At 40.0% G+C, this 17,883-nt stretch overlaps 1 protein-coding gene across 1 annotated transcript in view; it reads right to left on the bottom strand.

The window, feature by feature from the left end:
- The window catches only part of SLIT2 (slit guidance ligand 2), a 391,090-nt gene that overhangs the window by 15,726 nt on the left and 357,481 nt on the right, over nucleotides 1-17,883 (bottom strand). Inside the window, 4 exon segments of the mRNA XM_021101059.1 lie at nucleotides 8,676-8,806; nucleotides 11,269-11,509; nucleotides 11,623-11,760; nucleotides 16,368-16,461. Coding sequence (XP_020956718.1) covers nucleotides 8,676-8,806; nucleotides 11,269-11,509; nucleotides 11,623-11,760; nucleotides 16,368-16,461 — 604 coding nt within the window.

Raw genomic sequence — 17,883 nt, 5'->3', positions numbered from 1 at the left:
TCCCCAACCCACTGAGCAAGGGCAGGGATCGAACCCGAAACCTCGTGGTTCCTAGTCGGATTCGTTAACCACTGAGCCATGATGGGAACTCTGATACTTTTGGATTCTTTGATGTAAAATGATATTGTGGGGAGTTCCCATTGTGGCTCAGTGGGGTATGAACCTGACTAGTATCCATGAGGATGCAGGCTCAATCCCTGGCCTCACTCAGTGGGTTAAGGCTCCAGCATTGCCATGAGCTATGCCATAGGTTGCAAATGCGGCTTGGATCTGGCATTGCTGTGGTTGTGGTATAGGCTGGCATCTGCAGGTCTGATTCAACCCCTAACCTGGGAACTTCCACATGCCACAGGTGTGGCCCTGAAAATCAAAAAAAAAAAAAAAAAAAAAAAAAGATATTGCGTGTATGGGGCCTGAAGGGACGATGCTGGGCCTCAGGGGATTCGAAGTTGGTGTTTCATGCTGTCTCTTAAAGCATGAGATTTGGGGGATGTTCAGGAGCCCTTTGTCATAACCCCTTTTAAAATAAAAGCGGTGACTGACACACCAGTTGTTGCAGAACAAAGCTGAGCCCCCATCCATCTCACAGTTTATTACTGTCATCTCCTACCTATCCACCTGAGATGGGTAACATCCTTTTAGATTCTGACACATATTGATGAATCTTTTTCACCCCTCTCTAGGGACCTATATGCTTCATGACTCACAAAAGCGAACCACTTAACAGCGAGACTTTCCACTGGGAACATAAACTGCGTTTACTACCATTCTCATGTAATTTAGTTTTACTACACTCATCTATTACCTGAGATTTTGTTTTCTTGAATTTCTAAATGGCTGTGTGGAAACAAAGCCATTCCTCAAGTGTCTTGTGGTTTGCTACAGAAAAAGAGCTTAAAAGAAGAGGGGCTCTAAATTGTCTTTGACTGTCTTTATATCTGTAGGACATATTAACAATGACATGATTCTATTTCTATCTCAATGGTAAATCTTAAGGTATTTCAGCTGTGGTGTAAAGAGAACTAGCTCACTTTGCTTATGTAAACTCCTGTCTTTTGCCCTAAAAACTTAAAAGTATTTGTTGGCATAATCAAGGCAATACCAGACAAGTTCAACTAATCATCCCATTTTGATATATCTCTAGGCTACAGATGCTTCACTGGTGAAGGCGAGAGACTAATAAAAGATTTCCCTGCCCACTTCCTCAAGTGGAAAGGAAAGGAATGGGATTAAAGGTGTTTATGTATTTGCATCAGAGTTTTCAGAAGAATGTTTTATAAAATAACGTATTGAGTAAAGCTGTATTTTAATCAGTGCTTTTGAAGCAAATTACAGATCTTCCTCAACTTACGATGGGCTTAAGCCTCAATAAACCCAGTGTAAATTGAAGATACGGTGAGCCGAAAATGCACTTAATACACCTAATCTAATGAACCTCATAGTTTAGCCTAGCCTGATTTAAGCACGTTCAAAACACTTATGCAGCTGGCCTAAATCATCTAACACAGAGCCTATTTTATAATGAAGTGTTGGCTATCTTGTGTCATTTATTGAATACTCGACAGAAAGTGAAAAGCAGAATGGTTGTAAGCGTATGGGTTGTTTACACCCGTGATCTCACAGCTGACCTGGAGCCTGGACTGGCTTGCTGCCACTGCCCAGCATCATGAGAGACTATTGCACCCCATGCAGCTAGCCTGGGAAAAGACCAAAATTCAAAATTCTAAGTATGATTTCCACTGAATGTGTATCGCTTTTGCACCATCATAAAGCTGAAAAATCCTACCTGGAATGGTGGGAAGTTGGCGACTGTCTGTATGTAATTTAAATTAAAATGCACCAAAATAGGAAGAGACTTCTACCTTTGAACATCCTGTAAGAGTCACATGGAAGGCAATAATATTTGTGCTTGGGTATTTATTCTTCAGTATCTGGGTGTCTGAGTGTGAAGAATATCCATAAACCTCAGCATTACCAATAATGTACTCTGTACCTAGTCCTATATGAAGCACTTTACATTAGTTCCAAGTCTCCCTGCAGAATGGAAGCACAAAGTGGTGAGGTGAATAGCTCAGTTATAGGTAATGCTGATAAAAGTGCTGCCTGCCCACACAGCAGGTCAATCATGGCTGAATGTGTATCTTGGAAATGAGAAGACTATATAGATTGTCAACTGTCTGTCTTTCCAATGAGACACATGCTTTTTTTTTTTTCTTCTTCTTAATGTAAGCCCGTAAATTGCATAACCCAGAAGCTCTGTGGCCAACCAAGCCTAACATTCTGCAGGGAAAAGTCCCCTGAAGTCGTGCAGGTTCCCTGAATTCTGAAATGGATAAATGCATGGTATAGGCCTGTGCCTTTGTAATATGGGCATCTTATTTCCTCATTTTTAAATGGTAGTTGACTATGTTTCCAAAGATGCTCTCTGGTTTGGAAAATGACATCAATTTGAAAGTAAAGAAAGAAGCATGCAATTGTTATCAACAATATGTTCTAAAGTTTCTGCTTACCTAGATGAAAAGAAAGTCATTTGGAAGGGCAATCAATTATCAGCCTACTTTAGAAAAAAACAATGTGTTACTCCATCTCTGTCTGAGGGATTACTCTGATGTTGGCTCTCAGTTTGGGCAGTCATTCATTCACTCATTCGTTCATTCCTAGCACTACTACCAAGTCCCTCTTTATGCTATTCTCCAAGCACTGTAACAATTAGCATGTGTGCCACAGTCTACATTCGCTACTTCAGTTGGGCAGCTTATGTCATCTCTATTGCTACTGATTATAGATTTCTTAGCAGGGTGCGGGCAAATGCTTAACAGCTGGCTGCCTGAAAAAAGAACACATCTAGATTTGTACCATTTGCTCATTACTGGGGTGGAAATACTCCCAACAAGAAGACATCAAGCATGAGGTCTTGGAACTTGGATATAAGAAGCGATGCACCCTGTCAACTCTCAGAGCACAGCTCAAATGTATTCCTCTCACAAAAAGTGGTTCTCAAATTGTGGTCCCTGGACCAGAGCATCACTGGGAAGCTTGCAGAAATGAAACTCTGGGGGCTTAGTCAAGATCTGAATCACAGAGTAGAGGTGGAGCCCAGAAATCTGTATTTTAACACACCTTTCAGGTGACTCTGGTGCAGGCTATGTGAAAACAACTGCTCCACACCACTGCCTGTATGCCTGGCCCTGTTGGCAGTATATATGTGTCTACAGGAAACCACAATCTTTGCTCAGATGTAAGAAGTTAAATGTGCATGGCACTTTAGCTCCCTGGAAAAGAAATTACTACTACATCTTGGGTTTTCTTAAACATAAATCTTTGTTAACTACTCCCTCTAGATGTAATTCCATGAAATAATGGTTCTCATATCAACTCACTTGACACAATAATTGACATCTAAGATCAAACATTTTAAATAAAAAATACAATTGGAAAAATATTAATGGATAACGATTTCCCCTATTTAACAGATTTCATTTGACTAAAATAAACAAAATTCATTCCCATCAATGTTGAAAATTAATAAGATAACTGAAAAGATGCACCCTACATATGGAATTATCCCCATATGAAAAGTTCCAATGGCACATTAAATAATGCATAATTTGGGAGTTCTCGTCGTGGAGCAGCGGAAACAAGTTCAACTGGGAATCATGAGGTTGCAGGTTCAATCCCTGTCCTTGCTCAGTGGGTTAAGGATCTGGAGTTGCCGTAAGCTGTGGTGTAGGTTGCAGACGTGGCTTAGATCTACTGTTGCTGTGGCTGTGGTGTAGGCTGGAAGCTGTAGCTCCAACTAGACCCCTAGCCTGGGAACCTTCATATGCCGAGGGTATGGCCCTAAAAAGAAAAAAAAAAAAAAAAAAAAGAAGGCATAACTTGGAAAACAAAATTTTACCAAGGTAAATCTTACATAAGTAAAATCATGCAATTAAATGAGCTCAAACAAATTCTCTAAGGTAAGGATACGTAAAAACATCCCCTTTTAAACCATTAATGTGATGTATTTTTAATAAAGTCACATAAAATGGAAACACATCAAAATTTGACAATTTACGTCAACCAAGCAAAATACTCATTAAGCAACTTATGGGAAAGCTTATGGCAATGGCATTATTGATGGGCTTTGCTGTAACGATGGAGAAGTAGCACTTTTCATCAGAGTATACATTCTAACAAGGTCTGAGCAAGGACAGAGGCGTTTGGATAAAGGCCAGAAAATTAGAGCAGAATTAAGACTTCATGACACCTAAGATGACCTAGAAGACGCGGATGCCTCTCAATGAAATGAGGAATGTACCAGGATGGAGTAAAGGAAATGAATTTACTTTTGGGCATTCTGAATTTATGATCCCAACAGCTATCATTGTTCCCTATTTGGCACGCATTCTTCCAAATACTTCAAATGTATCCAATGCATGTATGAAATCATGTATCAAATCAGAAAATTCTTACTACAATCCTACAAAGAAGCAACTATGATCTATTATGCCCATGGACTAGGTGAGAACTAGAGAGTGTATGCAATCTGCCCAAGACACACAGTTAATAGATGGCAGAGCTGGAACTTGAATCAAGGCAGACTGTCTTTAGAGGACCCAGGGTAAGCAGAAGTTCCGGGGGGGCCAGGGATCAAACCTGCGCCACAGCAGTGACAACACTGGATCCTCAACCCGCTGAGCCATTAGGGAACTCCTCTATTACTTCAATTTTAGTTTTGAATTGTAATGACATTCAAATGGTTCAAAAATCAAAGTGATATAAAATGGCATTCATACACAAGTTATGCCTCAGCTCCACGCTTTCCTCTCTATCCCTAGTTTTTCCTTTATGCAAGAACATGGAAATAAAAATACACATATTTGACACTGCTCTGCCTTACTTTTCTTTCTTTTTTTTTTTTTGAACTTGGAAATCCTTCAATATCACACATAGAGAACTTCATCGTCTCCTCTCCCCGACCTTTTTCTTTTTAATGGTACATTTTGTTGTGTGGATGCCTCACAGTGTATTCAGTTAGAAACTTGGGTTGCTTCCTAACTTTTGTTTTTACAACCACTGTCACAGTGAATTACTGTGTATACATATCATTTCTATGTCTTCAGGTATATCTTCAGGATAAATTCCCAGAAGTTGGAAAGAAATTTCCAAGTTTCCCTTTAGAGAAGTTGTAAATATGTTTACATATAGTTATGGGATAGGTGCTTTGTTATTACTTATAGATATGGACTCTGAAGCACAGAAAAATTAAATACCTTGCTTAAGTTTATATACATACAGTAGGTAGGTCAAGTCTAGATCTGAACATACATCTTAGCCTCGATGAGTATTACTTGTTAAAAACTAGCTTATCTGAGTGTGTTGAGATAATTTAATGTTCTCAGTAGTCTCTGTTTCCCAAAAACATTTTTCTATGTCAATTAGATTAGTTTATTTATTTATTTATTTTCTGTCTTTTTAGGGCTGCACCTGCAGCATATGGAGGTTCCCAGGCTAGGGGTCAAATCGGAACTGCCTTACACCACAGCCACAGCAACACCAGATCTGAGCCACATCTTTGACCTACACCACAGCTTGCTGCCACACCAGATCCTTAACCCACTGAGCGAGGCTAGGGATCGAACCTGTGTCCTCATGGTTACTAGTCAGATTCGTTTCTGCGGAGCCACAAGACAGGAACTCCTCAATTGGAATACTTCATATATTCATATATTGTATCCATATCAAATGATTACTTAATTCATCTATCATCTGTCTATCTGAATTCTAGCACAGAAAAATTAAATACCTTGCTTAAGTTTATATACATACAGTAGGTAGGTCAAGTCTAGATCTGAACATACATCTTAGCCTCGATGAGTATTACTTGTTAAATACTTCTTTGCTTCTTTGATTTAACAATAATGCAATCATTTTTGTTGATTGTTGTGCCATAAACTAAAGAGCATGAAATAAATGAAAGTTGTGTTTTCTTTAGACCTCATAATAGATGTCTCCATTCGATGATCTACAAACAGAAACGACTGCTTGTGGTTCATAACAAAAAGTGTGTAATGTGATACTATACTTTTTTACAGATGTTAGGGGTACACTCTATCGTTAGTGAGGGAAAATGGAAATGAACATAAACTCAAAGTAAGCTCTTTAGTTAAGTCCTCATTTGGATATAATCACCTGGGTTTTTATAACTATCTAGAAATACTTCAAGTATATTTTATGTGAACACTAGCTTTAATGAGCCAACCCCAAGAACGTTTATTATGGTTTCTGAGAGTTCTATGCTATTTCATTGCATAAAAAAAAAAAAACACGAACAAACAAAAACCCAAAAATGAAACGTAAAATTGCTATTCCCAAATCTTTTTTTATGGAGGCTATAAAATGTAAAGCCTAGCAACATTTAAAATGTTGGCACTAATTCATCACCATTTATAGATGAAATAACTATTCTATTCTACTTGGAAACCAATAATTGCATGTTTGTTTCACCACCAGAAGGACTTATCAAATTTCATTCATGACGACAATTGGCATCAAATTTCCCAGAACCATTCTGAAAGATGAAATAACATGTGAAGCACATCGATAGATGTACACATAATATTAACAATATGGAGGAGTTTCCTGGTGGCTCAGTGGGTTAAGGACAAGCTCAGGTTGCTGCTGTGGTGAGGGTTCGATCCCTGGCCTGGGCACTTCCACACGCCATGGGTGCAGCCAAAAAAATAAAAAAGAGGCCAGTAGCTCCACCTATGTCTCAGTCAATACTCACAAACTTGTTGCCCACTATGTTTAGCCTGCAAATGTGTTTTGTTCACCATTTATGGTATTTTTTAAAAAAGTGAAACCATATTTAAGGAGGAAAAAAATATACTTAAATAAGCCAAATCTCTACCTTTTCTTGAAAAATCTTAAGTTCCAGCAAAACCTCGGCACACATTTTCACATGGCAGCATTCAGGGAGAAGTGAGTAGATAGAGACTCGTCTTGTTTTGACAGAGACTTGCTTTTGGTTCATTCTGGTTACAACCACTCCTATTATGTTTCCAGCACCAAGGCTATTCATAATAGAGGAATGTTTCTTAAAAAGTTAAACTCTTTTCAAGAATAAAAGGATGAGAGCATATTCTTTTCTTGCAATTGGCCTGCTCAGTTCATTTATATGCCTGGAAAAACTCACTGCCTATGACTCTGTGGCCCTGCTCTAAACGGTGGCAGTTATTTCTCCATGTGAAGAAATGAACTAAGTAACTTGTCTGCGGTATGATGGGTGTTGAGACCCAATAGAGGGACTCTGCAGGTTAGTCCTTTTTTTTTTTTGTCTTTTGTCTTTTTAGGGCTGCACCTGCGGCTTATGGAGGTTCCCAGTTTAGGGGTTGAATCTGAGATATAATTGCTGGCCTATGCCACAGCCACAGCAACGTGGGATCCAAGCTGTGTCTGTGACCTACACCATGGCTCGAGGCAACGCTGGATCCTTAACCCACTGAGCAGGGCCAGGGATTGAACCCAGGTCCTCATAGATACTAGTTGGGTTCATTAACCACTGCGTCATGACGGGAACTCCTGCAGGATAGTCTTATGCAAACAACACACATTCAGCAAAACATATGTCCTATGAATTCTACCCCATTTACATCTTCAGTATAGCATCTATATCATTATTAGAAAACTTCCAAAATGAATCAGATTATACACATCTTGTAGGCGTCCATTGGCTTATTATGTGTAAGCTTCCTAAGGGTAAGGGTTTTGATGCAGGCAACTCAGAACAAGGCCTGGCACACAGTAGGTGCTCTATAAATATGGGTTGCATGAATAGTAACTTTAAATTAGTTCCCATGCTGAGTACCCTGAGGCTGTACCCTCGAGCTACTTTCCATCTGTCTTCACCCCCTCTCAGCTCTCAGAAGCTCATGTAGGAGCTACATTACATTCCTGGGATCAGTGGGTTCCTTGTTTTCTGGCATCTGATTTGGCCAAAGGGAAGCATGGGCAGGAGACTGTTAGGAAGTAGGAAAGCAGTTTTTTTTTTTTTTGTCTTTTTAGGGCCGTACCTGCAGCATATGGAGGTTCCAGGCTAGCAGTGGAATTGAAGCTGTAGCTGCTGGCCTACACCAGAGCCACAGCAACTTGTGATCTGAGCTGCATCTGCGACCTACACCATAGCTCATGGCAACAACACCAGATCCTTAACCCATTGAGCAAGGCCAGAGATCGAACCTACATCCTCATGGATGCTAGTCAGATTCATTTCCGCTGAGCCATGATGGGAACTCCCAGAAAGGAGGTATTTAAAGGCCTGGTTCCATCTCTGAGCCTGGTTCCCGGCGTCTTCAACCACAACCCCTTTTCTGAGCACCGACTTCCATAGTTGCTGCCTCCCCTCCCTTTCAAGCTCATGGCCAGCAGCAGCATCCTTAGTCACTAGCTCCATCCAGATTGTTATACTTTCCCAAGTGGCCCTTACAAATAGTCCTCTTATAAATCTTTTCTCAATTATCCAGCTTGAGAATACCGCCTCTTATGGCCAGGCCTCTAACACACTCAGTGTCATGTCCATGGTCATCAAATTTCCCTCCCCACACCCGCCACCCTTTACACAATAAGAGAGGAGAAGCAGTTCTTCATTAAGCAATTGTTTTCACCTTTACCAGTAACTGAGAAATCTTCACCTGTAAATGGCAGAGGCCGGGTGGGAACCGGTGTCGTAGCTGGCTCGGACACGTCCCCGGTAGAGCTCAACGGCGATATGGTCTTTGTCACCCTTGTACAGGAGGATCCCACTGTCCTCATCTGTGGCAATCTAGTGGGAAGGAACCTTGCCATTAGCAGGATATACAGTCATCCAAACATTTCACTAAGCAGGAACAGGACTGCTTAGTGGAGAATTTTTACTGTGGTTTATTTTTTCTTTAATGGCTATGAGAAAATACTAATGCATGTTGAAATGGTTTTTTTTTTTTTTTTTTTGGTCTTTTTAGGGCCACACCCATGCCATATGGAAGTTCCCTGGCCAGGAGTCAAAGTGGCGGGAGCTTCAGCCGCCAGCCTACACCACAGCCACAGCAACACGAGATCTGAGCCGCATCTGAGACCTATACCACAGCTTACGGCAACGCCGGGTCCCTGACCCACTGAGGGGTCAACCTAAGGCCAGGGATTGAACCTGTGTCCTCATGGATGCTAGCCGGGTGTGTTAATTGCTAAGTCACTATGGGAATCCCTGAAATGATTTCTTGAAAGAGGACCTGTTCATTATTACTTGGTTGCAAATAAATTCATAAAGAACTTCAAAAAGTTTTTCTTACATCCATAAACATATATTTATTCTCTTTCTGTACATATTGGCAATGATAAAGCTTAAAATTCATTTCCTATGAAATATGCCCAAACCAAGAAATTGCATAATTTATACTTCAGAAAATTAAAATTGAAAAATATTTTCCATATCATTAGAGTTCACAGAATTTAAACTCAATCAAGCTTCCCCCTTTAGATATCAAGCTGTATTGTCACAGTAGAGAATGACAAAATCTAGTTAAGAATAAAATGATCATGTATCTGTTCTGTTAAAAAGAACAATAACAAATACTTAAGTTAACATCACTGAATGTGCTCAGAGCATCCTTTGCTGGAGAGTTTCACTTACCTACTCTTTTGCTCCTGTTATGGGCATTTTTTACGGCATATCTAAAACTGGCCAGCACTGACCAAGATGGATTTTCATATTCCATGTTAGGAAAAAAATTCTTTATAATTATAGCATGATTAGGAGGAAGTCTATTTTATTTTATTTTATTTTTGTCTTTTTGCTATTTCTTTGGGCCACTCCTGCGGCATATGGAAGTTCCCAGGCTAGGGGTCGAATCGGAGCTGTAGCCACTGGCCTACGCCAGAGCCACAGCAATGCGGGATCTGAGATGCGTCTGCAACCTACACCACAGCTCACGGCAACGCCGGATCGTTAACCCACTGAGCAAGGGCAGAGACGAACCCGAAACCTCATGGTTCCTAGTCGGATTCGTTAACCACTGCGCCACGACGGGAACTCCAGGAAGTCTATTTTTATCCTACTTTCTGATTTTTGGGGGCTTTTGAAGGAGCAGGTCAGTAAAAGTTAGAACTTAAGCTTGAACACCACTGGGTATTTTTCATAGCAACCTCAGTAGCCAATGCTGGAAAGTACAGAGACAGGCTTCTTTTTTTTTTGGCTGCATCCACTGCATATGGAAGTTCCCCAGCCAGGGATCAAACCCTCACCACAGAGATAACACTGGATGCTTAACCTGCTGCACCACACTGGAAACTCCAAGGAGACAGGCTTTTTAAAGAAGGTCTAGGAGTTCCCACTGAGGTACATTGGGATGGGGTTTGATCCCTAGCCACGCACAGTGGGTTAGGGATCTGGTGTTGCTTGTGCTGTGCCATAGGGACCTAGGTCACAACTGTGGCTTGGATCTGATCCCTGGCCCCAGAACTCCATAGGCTGTGTGGCAGCCAAAAAAAAAAAAAAAAAGAAAGAAAAAATAAAGAAGTCCTATCAGCCCTCCAGGGTTCCATTGCTCCTGACTTCTCAAGAAGCCCCTAGACCTCACTGGAGTGCCAGCGCAAACAAAATAAGAAGTGGGATCTACAGGAAATTGGCTACACTCATCTGAATTCAAAACATATTGAAATATCTGCCTTACCTGATAAAACAAATATGCAGCCCCCATTTGCCCTAGGTACCCTAAATTTATGACCCCTATTCTAGGCTAACCTAGTCTTTGTGGTTTGAATGACTTGCTCAAAGGTACACGGTGACTTGGTGAAAAGACTTAGGATGAAATTTGAGTTTGTTAATTTCAAGTTGGGTTAAAAGACACTTGGCTGAATATTCTGCCGAGGTGTGTTCTGTCCCACCTGTGCTCCTCTCGCCTGCAGGTTTCCTGAGGAAAGCTCACCCCATCCCTCCCCCCATCACAAAAATATATGAATAAAATGCCACTACCTGAGCACAAAACAAAGAGATATACTTTGTTGCTCTCTGTGTGGGCTTTATATGATCAAGCAGTGAATAAAAATACCTGGTTCCCATTGAGATTTGAAAGATACAAATGTTAGGGAGAAGAACAGAAACACAAGCTTTTTTCAGCCAAGCAGCATTCTCTGTCATTGTGGCAATGCCATCTGTAATGATCTGTTTAAGAAATAATATCACTCACAAACCACCACCTATGTTTATGCTCTGAGGCTGATCATCTCTTGGTTGTGAGGAAATCTTACCTGAAGAGTGATGTTTGTTTGAGGCCGAACCTTGGCGGAAGGGATTTGAAGATAAGACTCCTTGTTTACAAAATTCACACTGACCAATTTTTCACACTTCTCGCCCTGGTATCCAGGTAAACATTGACATATTGGCTCATTTAGTCGGATGATGCACTGAGCTCCATTCTGACAATCAAAATTATCACAGGGACTGGTACGAGGGAGGACCATGGGTGGAGAAAACTCACAAAACAAGCCACTAAAGAATACATAGAAAAAAAAAAATAGGTTGGTTAGATGTTACTTAATTGACAATACGAATTGTGTCTTGTAAGACAATTCTAAATACCCAGGTGTAATTGTGCTTTTTACCTGTAACCTTCGGGGCAGATGCATGTATAGCCGTTCACTGCGTCGGTGCAGTGGGCTCCATTTTTACACTTGTTATCTTGGCAGTCGTCAAAGTCAATGTCACAGTGTTCACCTATGTAGCCTGGTGTGCAGTCGCATCTGTTTGTACAAGCAGGTAAATCATTTCAAACCCAACTGAGCCCAGACAAGTGAAACAGTTGTATTTCATCTATAGCAAACAACCAGCACCATCTTTGAAAAGTCACAGCCTCGTAAAGTCGAAAAATTAACAGATGCCTGGAAAACAGTACTGGATCTGCAAAGTATTCCATGGTGTTTCTCGCTGTGATCGATCAGAACAGCCATGTTCCCTCTCTGATGACGGTGAGTGCCCACAATCCAGGTGGGAGCAGAACAATCTCACCAGGGTTCCTCCCTCCTTTCTTCCGCTTTCTTCTCAGCTGTCTAATTCATCTGAGCTGCTGATATGTTAAAAGTGCTGTGCTGTAAAATTTACTAGAATATTAAGCTTTTATTTTTTATTTTTTTTTGTCTTTTCAGGGCCGCACCCACGGCATATAGAAGTTCCTAGGCTAGGGGTTGACTTGCAGCTGTAGCTGCCGGCCTACACCACAGCCACAGCAATGCAGGAGCTGAGCCATGTCTGCAACCTACACCACAGCTCTCAGCAATGCCAGATAGGATTTTTAACCCACTGAGCAAGGCCAGGGATGGAATTGGTGTCCTTACGGATACTAGTCCGGTTCGTTACCACTGAGCCAGGACAGGAATGCCAAGCCTATTTTTTGGAACTATTCACATTTTACATTTCCCAGGAGAGACTGGATACATTTGAGTAAAAACTAATTTTGTGAGAAGCACATATGCGAACACTGGATATCTAATTCACCATGAATCCAGATCGTCATTATGGCAGTATGGGGGCAGACCTAATTGGGTGCAGCAGGGGAGCTGCCACAAAACTCCTGGGGCCCATCTCAGGACAGCTTTGAAGCCTATTCACTCTGGTGGCGCAGGGCTGAAGGGGTCTTGGCTGTGCTGATGTTGAAGAACCAAGGATAATAACAGCTGATGTTTTCTTTGGGTACTTTCTCTGTTTTGGGCCCTGTTCTGATCACTTGGCATATATGAATTCACTGGATTCTCTCCAGTGAATTCTCAGCCTTGTGAGAGCAGTAATACCATGACTCTATTCTGTAGTAAGGAAACAAGGGACACACAGGTTAAAAGCCTCGCCCAAGGAGAGCCAATGCATAAGTGCCACAGCCAGGAACTGAACCCAAGCCTGAATTTCTAACCATCGCCCTAGGCCATTCGCCAGTGAATTACTAGGGATTCCCTTTAAAACCAGCCTTTCACCCAGGCTGATGACTGGAGTCTCTAGCTATGACACCAGCAATGCAAGACTTTAACGGTGTCCAAGGAAAGCAATATGGCACGTGTTTAGCGGCTATGACACTATGCTTTGTGGAGCTTCCAATGTGGGTTTCTGTTTGGGGTTTAAGAAAGGGTTCACTGACTTTAAAAAAAAACAAATAAACCAGGAAGTGATGTTTTGGCCAAAGAATTTGGACTATGCAGTTAGGCAGAACTATTTTTGCATTCTGGTTTCATCCTTAAGTGTATGTAATCTTGACTACATTACTTAATCTCTCAGATGTCTCTTTCCTCATCTGTAATAAGTATATAATAACTTCCATCTCACAGGTTTGTTACAAGATTAAATAAAAACACCCTCTGCAAAATAATTAGTACAGTGTTTGATACATAATGCATGATCAATAAATAGTAGGTTTTTTAAAAAATAATTCTATGCGAGTCTTCATAATTCTAAAGAGTCTTTATGGTTTAGACAGTACTAATTATCCACTTTTCTATTTCAAACCTATTAGGATTTAAGTGAATGAGAATACTTAAAAACACCCTAGTGAATTCAGATCTTATTGAATACTAAGGGTTTTGTCTGAAAATGCTAAATAAAGATTTAAGAGTTACTAGAGAGCTGATGAATTAAAACATACGGGCGTATATACCCTCTAAGGGTACCACAGACTTTTAGCTCTGTGTATATGAATTAAGGAATAAAATGAGCTCCCTGCATAAACATGCCCGCTCTAGAGCCAGTGGTTTTAATGCTACATGGTAACAAAGCAAAGTAAACAAGTCTGAAGTTAAATGGATTCTAAGTGGCCGATGACATTCTCAACGAGATGGACAGGGCTTGAGAAAAGGGCTTCCATCAGTGTTAACGTGAGCAGAGCTGCTCAAGTACAGAGCATTAAAAGAAAGAAGAAATGCTTTGAAACACTCTGAATTATTTATCTGAGAAAAGAAATCAAAGTGAAAGAGAACCACATATTCACCATAGCGGCTATCTAAGAGCTATTTTATATTCTTTGCTCTACAGATACTATTTTTCAAGCCCATTAGAAGTTGGAGTCACATTATGACAAACATTTTGGTCTTTGGCTCCTCAGACCGAGTTTCAAAAGAGGACGAAAATATCGAATTAAGAATTCCTTAAAGTTTGTATTCTCCATAAAACGTATCACATTCTCTGAACTCTATTATCTGACAAGGAGTGAGGAAGCAAGAAAAGAAAATAAACTATACTGTTTAGAAGCCCCAAAGTTGCCTAAGTAAGATGCATGCTTGAAAATACTGCTTATGGCAGATCATGGTCTAAAAATATCTCAAAGCAATTTAGGAGATGTACGAGATATATAATAAAGCTAGAAGCGTAAAACCAGCTACGTTAGCTTAGTAATAAGAAAATGTAGTTGAAGTAACAGTACAAGTGGTCCAAACAATATCTGTCAGCAGAAATTTTCCTTAGCAGCTTCATATATAGTTTTGGTTTTTAAGTTTTTGCAACTCCCTTTCCCATGACATGCAATAATGTATAAAATAGGAGTAAGAGCAAACACTATGACTTAATCTGTTTTCTGTTAAACTACATACAAGCTCCCAAATAACTGCTAAAAACAATGGTAACCCATAATCCAGTAAGATGTATTATAAAGAATGCGTAATCTAATGGATAGCAATAGAAGTTGGGTTTTTTTTTGGGGGGGGTGGCTTTTTAGGACTGCACCTGCGGCATATGGAAGTTCCCAGGCTAGGGGTCAAATTGGAGCTACAACTGCCGGCAGCAGTGCGTGATCCCAGCCGCAGCTATGACCTATACCACAGCTCACAGCAACACCGGATCCTTAACCTACTGAACAAGGCCAGGGCTTGAACGCGAATCCTTATGATACTAGTGGGGCTCTTACCGCTGAACCACAACAGGAACTTCCAGCACCAGAAGATACTGAATTATGAGTTAGTCATTTTGAGGATGAGTTCCTAATTTTTTAATGATTTCCATTGTCCTACTACTACTTTATCTTATAATTACACTGTAAGAGCTCTGTGAAACCAGCAGAGTAGATAAACAGTTCTGGAAAACCATCTGCTTTATTGACTAATTTCTCTAAGAAATGATAATATCTGCTATGTAAGTGATGGATGTTCAATTTCCCAAACTTGTGAGCAGATCAAAGACATTAGGAGTGAAAAATAAATTACATATAAAATGCAATGCAGAATTTTGCATAAAATAAAGATTTCAGTAAGCCTTTTGTTTTTTCCACAATGGGTTGTGAAGTAAAATACAATGAAAGAATCAAATATATGCTTTTCTTTTTCAAAAAGGCATCAAACAACATTAGCAGGTGTTGCAACTATATCTGTATATTTTAAAATAATGAATTTTAAATAGAATTGAATCAAAATATTCTCTAGGGAATTCCCGTTGTGGCTCAGTAGTAACAGACCCAAAGAGTATCCATAAGGAGGCAGGTTCGATTCCTGGCCTTGCTCAGTGGGTTAAGAATCCAGCGTTGCCATGAGCTATGATGTAGGTCGCAGATGTGGCTCAGATCCTGTGTTGCTGTGGCTGTGGTATTGGTCAGACGCTACAGCTCCAGTTCGATCCCTAGCCTGGGAACTTTCACCTTCCACATGCTGTGGGTATGGCCCTGAAAAGCAAAAAGAAAAAAAAAAAGAGAGAATTTTGACCAGATGATTTTTAAACTACTCTCTAAGAAGCTGTTGGTGATAGACCCTTAAAATATTTCAGAATATTTTAGGGAATCAGAATTGCTTGTGGCAAAGGGATTTCACTGGATACCAAATATATTTCAGGAGACTGCTACCTGGAGTGACTGCATGCTTTCTCATCCCACACAAGACGTAGGTGAGGCAAAGGGGACACCAGTAATAATTATACTGAGACAACAGGCATAAACGGATACTGGGACATTGGGGGACATAAGGTCACTCTGTCTTCTTCTGCTTGGCTACTTAAAGTGTTATTGCAGCCAAAACATTTTCACTTATATTAAATTAAACTCTCTATTTTACCACAGACTTCCATTCAGATAAAAGAACACCCAGGGGATATTATAAATGTAGTTGGCCTTCAAATAAATCTAAGTAAACATATCCGAAGGCTATTTTATTTCATACATGAGTTCCCAGGAAGAGTCACAAAACAAAAGGAAATATTTTCTTTCATTTTCTTTAGTGTACTGAAAAGACTCCACGCTGTATATAAACATTTATAAAAATGCCACAGACACTGGAGAGTTATATCCTATTAATCCGGGGCAAAGGTGTGAAGCTGGGTCCTGAAAGAAGGGGTTCCTTAAAGAAAGGCCCTCCTCCCAGGACTGGGAGCCCCAAGGCCGCCTCAGACTTACTTGAATCCCTTCGGCGTCAGGATGCACTTGGAGTCGTGCTGGCAGGGGTTCAGGTCCTGGGCACAGAAGTCCAGTTTCTCCTCACACAACTCACCTGTTAACATGGCATATGGTGTTAGGTCATCGAGAAAGGTTAACAGGCTTCCTACCAGCAGGCTGTGTCATGGGCCTGAGAGGTTTGCTTAATGTGTGATTGAAAAAATAAAAATCAGGAAATAGAGAAGCAAAAGATCCAAAAGGCTGGTTCTGCTGCTAAACAGTCTTTGAGACAACACAACTATTGTTATCTGTGACTAAGAAGAGCCCCTTAGAGCATAATATTGGCAACTGTATACTATAGGAAAAGGAAATCTGAATGCTTTTCATTTTTATTCCTTTATTATTATTCTTGAATTGTGTACATCTTACAGCTGAATAACATATACCCAAAAGATAAACGAACAGGTAATAAATAGTCACAAACTGAACCCACTCATGTAACCAGCATGCACATCTAAAACACACCATTTGCCGTCATTCCAGAGGTCTGACTACAAGGTTAAGTAATCACTACCCCGACAGGACCAGAGATTAGTTGTGCCTGTTTTTGAGCTTGACGTAAATAGAAGCATTCAGTATGCATCCCTTAATGTCTGGCTTATTCTGTTGCTTTATGTTTGAGAAAAATAATTCTCAAATCGTCACAGTCTCCAAGGCCTTATAAGTTTAGAAGAAAAAGGCTTTGTTTCTCTTCTGTGACTTATTACAACAGCTCGACAGAATACTCCTTAGCCACATCCATCAAGTTAAAACAACAAAAGGAGAATCAACCTAGAGAATGTACACTTCTATCAACTAGTTTATAAAGAATAATTGTCATCCATAAATGAGAGCTGCAAGCATAACCATGCAAATTCTAGGCACTCTTTGTTGAATTGCATGTCTGATTACCTTTTACAAAATGTCTTCATATACAAATAACACGGATATACTTTATTTTCACATATATTAGGCCAAATATGATTTTCAGTGAGAAGACTTTGCCAGTCATTGTGTGAGATTTTAAGGTGACTGGAAAGATATAAAATTAAGAAGTTCTTTCTCTTTTTTACCTTACCTTTAAATTACTTTTTAATCATTTTACAGTCAATAAATTAATGAAGGAATACATGTATAGGTAGCTGTTCATGTCCAAGAAACTATTAGAACTTCCATTTGCTCAAAGTGTTTGGATTTAAAGCCACATTGGTTAAAAAAAAGTCAGGAGTTTGCTGCAAATCCCTATGTTACAGTTTGTCCTTTTAAGGTAATACTTTGCTAACTGGTAGAAATTTTTGTTTAATAACCAAATGTGGCATATCATTTACACTTCAAGGATCTTTTCCCATTGTTTAAATAAATGTACTCTGCTAGGCATTACATCAACATGATATATGATAAGTTAGGTTGTTTTTTTATCCTGTTTCTTAAAGAGAGCTAATTGTACTAAAAGTCTCATATATTTTCGATGAAGCCTTTCTATGTCTCTAAACCTGTG

Source organism: Sus scrofa, chromosome 8 (genome assembly GCF_000003025.6).
Source record: "Sus scrofa isolate TJ Tabasco breed Duroc chromosome 8, Sscrofa11.1, whole genome shotgun sequence".
Classification (NCBI taxonomy): Eukaryota; Metazoa; Chordata; class Mammalia; order Artiodactyla; family Suidae; genus Sus; species Sus scrofa.
The sequence above is the reverse complement of the archived record's forward strand: the minus strand, read 5'-3'. Positions and strand labels throughout refer to the sequence as shown.